The sequence below is a fragment of the Phoenix dactylifera genome, chromosome 15, assembly GCF_009389715.1.
Source record: "Phoenix dactylifera cultivar Barhee BC4 chromosome 15, palm_55x_up_171113_PBpolish2nd_filt_p, whole genome shotgun sequence".
Taxonomy (NCBI): domain Eukaryota; kingdom Viridiplantae; phylum Streptophyta; class Magnoliopsida; order Arecales; family Arecaceae; genus Phoenix; species Phoenix dactylifera.
The window spans coordinates 8,092,286-8,100,607 of NC_052406.1; the positions used below are offsets into that span (position 1 = coordinate 8,092,286).

The 8,322-nt window shown below is 40.8% G+C and overlaps 1 protein-coding gene across 1 annotated transcript; it reads left to right on the forward strand.

Annotated features, from left to right (window-relative positions):
* Window positions 1–655: 655 nt before the first annotated feature.
* LOC120113335 (peptidyl-prolyl cis-trans isomerase NIMA-interacting 4-like) lies at window positions 656–8,322 on the forward strand. Its single transcript, XM_039134488.1, has 4 exons — window positions 656–680; window positions 1,344–1,471; window positions 5,266–6,741; window positions 6,920–8,322. Exons 1-3 carry the CDS (start codon window positions 656–658, stop codon window positions 5,428–5,430), a joined length of 318 nt encoding a protein of 105 aa, XP_038990416.1. The 3' UTR covers window positions 5,431–6,741; window positions 6,920–8,322.

The following is an 8,322-nucleotide window of genomic DNA, read 5'->3' on the forward strand; positions in this document are numbered from 1 at the left end:
ATATATTTGCACCCTGCATGTTTTTTTAATAAATAATCTCATTATAAGTTTTGATACTCATAAAACAAAACCAATTCCATTTGCAATCAAATTTTTTAGAATTAAAATCCTAATATCCATATAGATATATATCATGGTCAAAGCGTTTGAACAAGTAAAAGGATCATACATTCACAGATCTTAGCTTCTGTTGCTGAATGTATGCCATAGAAAATATAAAACACATGAGCGAAGTGGTAAAAGTAGGAGTTGCAGGTATTATTTTATGATGTCCCTGGGATAGTTGAGGAAGAAGGGTTGGTGTTTATGATTTTGGTTATCCATAATCACATGGATTTTCTTTGATGATTGAATCCATTATCCGGGGCCTGGAAATATCATAAAAGGAGGTTAACATTTACAAGGTGGTTATATAGTTTATGGATGCTTTCTCACCTTTTGACCTTTAGCTTTTACATGGAAGATGTTGCTGGCTAATGAAAAAACTATTTTCCAATTAAAATTAGATTGAAATCAATTTCATCTAGCTGGAATAGGATCATTAGTTTGTTCATGTGCACCTAGTGAAAATAGGAAAGTTTGGCAATTTAGGACACATCCATGTCTGCCTGTCACAGAGTTTAATTAATGCGGAAGATATGCAAATTATGAAACAATGCGTAGGAAAACTTGGAAGATAGGTATGTGATAAAGCCTCTAAATGGAAAAAACCATGGATTTTCTGGTAGGATAGAGCATAAAGCAGTACGTAAGACTTTTCAGTGCTTGATACAATGCACCAAATTTTATAAAAAAAATAATGTCTACTGCCACATGAGGTTGATGCTACTCTATTTTTGTCTGCTATTGGATTTGGAGACGGTTCAGGATGGCAATGATACTTTTTTCAGTTTGACCATATGCCAACTTGTATCAATCTGGAAGACATATACTGCCATCGACCTGCATGGTGGTCTATTACCATGTTAATGCAGTGCAGGGCAATAAATAAATGCAGATGGTCCTACATGAGTCAGTTATGAATTTTGATGCACACTCGTCTATCATGCTGAGCTACATGATGCGGAACAATAGGAACCATCACTTGGTTATTGGGTTATGATAATGATTATGCTTTAGCTATTGGCCACTTGAATTCAAGAAATAGGTTAATTTCTATGTTTGTTATGCCTTCTGCCATCTTTGTTCGAGTTGATAATTAAGCTTATATCTCAATTTTTTTTTAAAAAAAAATCTCTTGTAATCTGAATGGATAGCAATCAAACAAATCTTTATACTATTGCATATTGGAATATCATATAGTAGGTATCTAGCGACCCAATTTTTTGCTGCATATATTTAAGCCATTCTTTCCCCTCCAGCAAGGCATATCTTATGTGAAAAGCAAGGCAAGATCAATGAAGCATACAAGAAGCTGCAGGATGGTTGGCTAAACAATGGAGACAAAGTCCCGCCGGCTGAGTTTGCAAAAGTAATCTCTTGCCATCCACTGAATGTGAATCTGCTTCTCTCTCACTCCTGCTTTCTTCTTATCCCGCACAGCATCTCCTTTTTCTCTTTGTTTGACTGGTGTTCCATTACTACTTTTTAGAAAACTCTGCTGTATCTAGTTTCTTCCTTTATTCAAAATACATTAGTATCAAATTCTCTAATTTTATTATTTTTAAAACCAGATGCTCGAAATGCATGAGAGAAAGTTTTTAATTTTTGATATTGCAATAATTTACATACTGGTGGAGACCGAAACTTGAAGTTTTTTAAATGTCTTTACTTGGTTCCACTTGTTTTAATCTCAAGAGACTGAACCTACTAAACAGGAAGAATTAGTTAAATCGTGATTGAGTGATTAATCAACTTGTACCATGATAGCATCCCGGGAAAGCTTGATAAACTTGGCAGGCTTTACAAGTTGTCTGTCATGTTGTTTCGGGTTTCCAATCTTTATTATTCCCTTGAAATGAATCTCGAACTAGTTGTGAAGACCTGAATTGGGCCCATCCTAGGGCCCAACAAACTGAAGTCGGCAAGGGATGCCGACTTCAGTTGGGTCATCGTGGGGGTGACCACGATGACCACGCCGGCCGAACGGCCAGCGGGATCTCCGCACACCCCCCCCCCCCTCTTCCCTCTTCCCTCTTCCCTCTTCCCCTCTCTCTCTCTCTCTCTCCCTTTCTCTTTTCTCTGAGAACCCATCCCTTCCTCTCTTTTTTTTTTCCCTCTTTTGAGAAGGTCGCCGGAGCCCCGTCGTCGCCGGAGCCGCCATCGCCGCCGGGGAAACATTCGTCGACGACCGGAGGTGAGGAAGACAACCATCTATTTTTTTTTTTATGGATTTAAGGGGAGGAAAAGATGGGGAGTCATTCGGTTTTACCTTCCCCTGTTTCGGAAGAATTTTTTTTGTGATGTTTGGCCGGCCGACGGTGGCCGGCCGGGGTCAATCCGGCCGAAATGGGTTCGGCCGGAGGTGGGTGAACGGGGGCCGGGCTTCCAGCCCCGGTCTCCCTCTCTTTCCTCCCTTTTCTTCCTCTCTCTCTCTCCTTCTTCTCTTCTTCTTCCCTTCCGTCGCCTGTGACCGTGGGGTGACCGACGGCGGCTGGCCGAGCGCCGCCGCCGAGGGCCACGGTCGGCCGCCGAGGGCCGACCGGAACCACCAGCCACCCCCCCCCCCCCCCTCCTTCTTCCTTTCTTCTTCTTCTTCTCCTTCTTCTTCCTCTTCTCCTTCTTTTTCTTCTTCTTCTTCTTCTTCTCTTCTTCTTCTTCTTCCGGCTGGGTGCTTTCCTTGCATCGTTTTCCGTGCCCTGTTGTTGTCTCAAACCAGACACAAATGAACTTTGGGTGTTTCCCCTTGCATCGAATTCCGTGCCTGAATTGTGAACCGGACTTGGATCGGGTTCAAACTGTGAACCAGTTTCATCTATGCCGTGAATGAGGTTTGATCCGAGTTGAATGAATGGGTTTTGTTATGGTCTAATTGAACCAGTGATCAGTAGGATGGATTGAGTTTGAGTTGAATCCGATTGGATCTGTGGGCTAGTTTGGTTTGGGCCTGAGATCTGATCTGGACCTGTAATCTGGTTTGGTTCAATTGGGCAGGTTCAAACTGTGAACCGGTTTCATCTATGCCGTGAATGAGGTTTGATCCGAGTTGAATGAATGGGTTTTGTTATGGTCTAATTGAACCAGTGATCAGTAGGATGGATTGAGTTTGAGTTGAATCCGATTGGATCTGTGTGCTAGTTTGGTTTGGGCCTGAGATCTAATCTGGACCTGTAATCTGGTTTGGTTCAATTGGGCCCAATCTGTTTTGGGCCACAATTGGCTGTGGGTTTAAGGGGTTCTGATTTTGGGATTTTGGTTTACCTGTTCTTAGGGTCTATGTCTGATCTTAGGGGCCCATTCTTGGATCTATGAACTTAAGGGTTTAAGGGATTAGAAATAGTTTAAATTATATTTCTTAGTTAATTAAATAATTAAAGTTTGTGTTTTAATCAGGGGTTCGTGATATCTGTGGCAGAAATTTTTAAGCAAGCCCAGGTAGGTGACCTATTGCTTTAAAGTAGAATTTTAACATGTATCTTGCATATGTTGATGTTATGATTTATTATTGGCATTATGTGTTAGAATTTGAATTAAGTATTTAATTTATAAACTGTTAATTTATTATTGGTATTATGTGTTAGAATTAGAATTTAATATTTAATTTCATAAACTGTTATGTGCTTTACTATTGGGAGTATGATCTTGATTTTGATTTGGAAATTTACCATGTGGAAAGTTGAGTTATTGATTTTTAAAATCCGCGTGACTATAGTCTAGACCCCGCCAATGGGATGATACGTTGGCCCTGTCGACTTGTACTGAGGAACTAGTTCCGACACCGCGACCACCGGTGATAGAATAGTGGCGGCACAGGGGTGCGTTTTGCTCTTCGGAGCGGCTCGGTGGAGCGTGAGTTTGGCACCAGGGGGTGCGGCACAGTGGTGCGTTGGCTCAGTGGAGCGGCTCTTCGGAGAGTTGTATTGGCACTTCGGTGTAACCATGCCACTGGGTGATGTGGCTGTAGTCATGCGGTTGAGTTATTTTGAGTCTCGGATCGGGTTTACGGATTATCGTGTGAATTTTTGGATTCATGAGTTTAGTTGCTTTTTATATGCATGACGACATGTTATATGATGACTTTACTGCATTATGTTGCCTACTGAGCTGTTAGCTCACTCCTACTATTTACATTTTTACAGGTGATGATATATGAATATGGGGATTACGGGATGGAGTGATCATGATGTATTTAGCTAGTGGATATTGACTTTCTCTTTTGACTTATGTATATATGGACATTTGATTTGAAAATTGGAAGTTATTTTTAATTAGTTATTGATAGTTGATCTGATGTATCTGCCTTGCGTGCCGCGGGGTCCGCCCTGTAGGTGCGCGGCGTCTGCTCGCGCCTCGGTCCCCGGGTTCGGGGCGTGACACTAGTTAAGTCATATTATGAGACTAATTTTGGGTGCACCTCAAACTCTTTGATCCATATGGATTACCATTTTAGATTTCAATCATGACCCAAATTGGGGCCTCAGTTTTGCTTGAGCTTAATTAAATTACATGCTAGTTAAGTCAGGAAATTCATAGCGTTGGGTGGTTGAGATGGTTCTTTTGCGGCTTTCAATCTAAATTTGACCCTTCAAAGCTATGGTGCCATATTCTTGTCTGGGGATATTAATGCATAGGTATGGAAAAAATTTTGTTGTTCCTCAGGGAATTGAATGAAGGTCTAAACTTTGGTGTAAGCTGAAATTAAGCTTAGAACGATAGTTACCAATCAATCTCTTGAAGGAATCCTGTTTTCTACCGATTCACTACAACAAAATTAAAATAATATTTTTAATTGAAATTCTCATTGGAATATAATTATTGGTTAGCATATTTTTTTATGGGGGAAAATTCCCTACTTAAAACGGGAGTCTTCAACTCTTATTTAAGTGGTAAAATAAATATCTAAGACCCTACATAGACTTGAATATTATCCAAGTAAATAGTACGTGTGCTTGTACGCTGTATGGATTCATGCATATTAAACACAATAAAGTGGAATGCTTTGTGTTTCCATTTTGTGTCTGTTCTGCATGATACAATGGCAAATGGCAGCTATGTCTATATACTACTAGTTGCTTGCTTGCTTGCTCTTATCATGATATATTTGTGAAAAACACTAGTTGCTTGCTCTACATACTACTAAAGTTTCAGTGACTGTGTCCGTTTTAGATAGCAGCTGAGTGCTCTGAATGCCCCTCAGGAAAGAAAGGTGGAGATCTCGGATGGTTTCCAAGGGGGGAAATGGCCGGTCCTTTTCAGGAACTTGCATGTAGTACACCGGTTGGAGCTACCAGTGATTCAAATCAACGTATATTTGCACACTTCTTGTTCTGATATTTCACATCCAACCTTGTATATGTATTGGTTTATGCAGACCAACCTCAATGTTGCAAGGCTCTCTTTACATGGAGTCTATAGATTGACTTGTCCTTGCTGTCTGTCTATCAAAGACACTGATTGGAACTGGATTTCCCATCAAAGTCCGATATATCAGAAATCCAATGGTCAAGACATGTCACTGGTTATTAAATATTATGCTGATGTTTAATTTGTAACTTCTTGCTTTAACTAACACTCGTCATATGGAAAAGCACTGCAGGCATGGATACCATATTATCCTGTGCGAAGGAAGGAAAAATTAATCATATCTTTGGTCATGACCTTCAGAAGTTCTGTTCAGAAATCACAAGAACATATGCTGATGGAAAGCAGCATGTCTTTTATTCTCAAGACCTGGTAGAAAGAAAAGATGAGGCTACATATTAATGCTGTGTGGCTTTCTGGAGAGTTTTCTTGTTAAATTATATGTAATGTGCTTTCCGATAAACCCTATGTCTTGTTAGGTGCTGTGTAAAACATGGTGACGTGTAGTCAGAAATTCATATTTGAATATATTCAGAGTGATTCTGGTCATGTTCAAAACATTTGGCAGATTTTAAGATTATTGTTCCGCATCTCCATGGATCGACTACTGCATCTCGGAGGATATAGGTAGCATGGAGAAAGGTTGATAATTTTGTTTGGTAACAAAATATAATTGAAGCTCTCACACCAGGTTTGGTTGCATAGTTAGGCCAGCTTAAAGTGGGAATCAAGTTTCACCGTCTCGATGCCGGACCCCTTACCGGTGTCATGCTGGTTCAGTATCTCTTACACACATTATGGTGTCAGTGAGGAATACCAAGTCTTGGTTCAGTAGCAGAACAGTACAGTATGCCCAGGGTGGGTGGTACATACCAATACGGCGACTTTGAATCACAATAATCCCCTCTTAGGCAGTCAGGCTCACTTGTCTTCTAAACTGTCTCCCCTCTACTCCCCTGCATGTAGCAGACATTGTATGGCCATTATTTATTTCATGAGATTGAGGTACGATGATCTGTGTTGGCTTAGTCAAGTTTCAACCTGAAAATTTCTGGTTCATTAATAGTCGAATGGAGTTGGTCTGAGAATTAGCTCTCATTCCTCTTTCTTTTTTTCACCTTGGTTTTGTACAAGAGATAAGTATAATGCTGGAACATCTCAGCTATGCTATGAGCAGATATCCAATCGTTGCCCGCCTCTAGGACTATATTTTACAGATTCATAAGGTCAGCTATGTCTGATTTGGATCCTGAAACTTGGAAAACTGTGAAGAAAATGATGGTAAACTTCCCTCCTCTGGTCCAAACTTTTTTTGCTTGAGATTTATTATGTCTTGCTATGCTGATTGCATATGTAGGTTGTATCAGTATGTCTCCTACATAATAAAAAGATGTCTATCCTTGAGAACCAGCAGGCTTTTCATAGGCTAAACTTCATTTTATTTTCCTCCTTTTCCCAGTTTGACCATCGACAGAAATTCAGGGCCTCCCGACAAGCAACGAGATGGAGAAGCAAGGAATGCTCGAGAAATTCATGGCCCAGGTGAGTGATCTTTTTTTGTCCTGGCCAGTGTTTCGCACGGTTCCTCCCGGGTCTCTAAACCATGCCATGATTTGAATTGTGCAGCATCAATAAATCAATATATAGACTTTTTAGGAGCCAATATAGATTAAGGTGTCCATGTTGTGCTGCTGTGCCTTGGCTTAGCCAAAATGAAAAGCGTAGCCCTTGTGGGTGCAGTGAAATAGTCTGAACAATTTCTGAACAATACTGTATGTTTTTCTCTTTTTTTCCTTCTCATCCTTCCTAGTTTTGACTTGCTAGTTTACATGGTAATTATATTTAGAAAGGTTTATGCAGATTCGAAGTTATTCATTCATGCTTATGCAGATTTTTTCAGAAGATTTGGGATGTTCTGTGATTTTGCCCGGAAGCACAAGCATTTTTGTATTAACAAAATATTCTAGCATCTTCTGTTCTGAAGCTATGGGTGCATGCTGAGGAGAGTGGATCCTCTGTTATGTGAGACTGTTGTATCTCATAATGCTGTACCACCATGGATAGCTCATAGCTGCCAAGCCTGTCTCTCATTCATCAAGTGAATATGTGATGAAGAAAAGCCGCCCGAGATAGATGATGTGGAAGCTATCCATGGTGATACAGTAACTTTACGGTGCAAAAATCGCACTGTAGAAAATTTTGGGTTGTTCGGATTGGGCTGATTATCCTAAATCCAGGGACTTTGTTTAAGTTGCTGTGAAGTCGGCCATGGATGGTGGGAGATGGCGATAGGTAGCAGCCAAAATGTTTTCCGACCAAACGCATGGATTGCGATCATTCAGGACGCCAAAAAGGGCCCCCCCTGACCGACTGAGGGAGGAGGTCTTGCTATTTGACCCGGCATTCCCCTCCTTGGCAAGTTGGCTGAGAGATCCACTTCCCTTCGCTGTCTTTTCTACGTAACCTTCAAAAACCGAGTGGGGCCTAAACGGCTCTCGTTCATGTATTACTTCAGCTTTTTGGCTCTCGATGTGGGACAACTTCTCTCCACTAGTGCTATCTTTATGGATCAGTCTCCATCCACATCCCAAGTTGGCTAGAGAGCACCAAAGCATCCCTGGTTGGCAAGAAGAGATCCGCATCCTGCTGCATTTACGTTTACTTTGTTTTGGTCTTTGATGGTAGTACTTGGTTCCTACTCCATCGTTCATTCTTGACTAATTAATCTATCCACTTTCAGATGATTAATATCATGACCTCGCTCTTAAGGAGTCAAACAAGTGTTTTTTAATGAGAAAGATAATTAAAACACACACTCTTTCTTTGAGACCTAGACTAAGTGCATGAACTGTCTGGTTTGGG

What these genes read in the sequence shown, in the direction of transcription:
- LOC120113335 (XM_039134488.1), top strand. Translation starts at nt 656, where the DNA reads ATGCGTAGGAAAACTTGGAAGATAG. An exon ending in TAGGAAAACTTGGAAGATAG is followed by an intron (nt 681 to 1,343) that starts GTATGTGATAAA and finishes CATATATTTAAG; the next exon opens with CCATTCTTTCCCCTCCAGCA. An exon ending in CGCCGGCTGAGTTTGCAAAA is followed by an intron (nt 1,472 to 5,265) that starts GTAATCTCTTGC and finishes TGTCCGTTTTAG; the next exon opens with ATAGCAGCTGAGTGCTCTGA.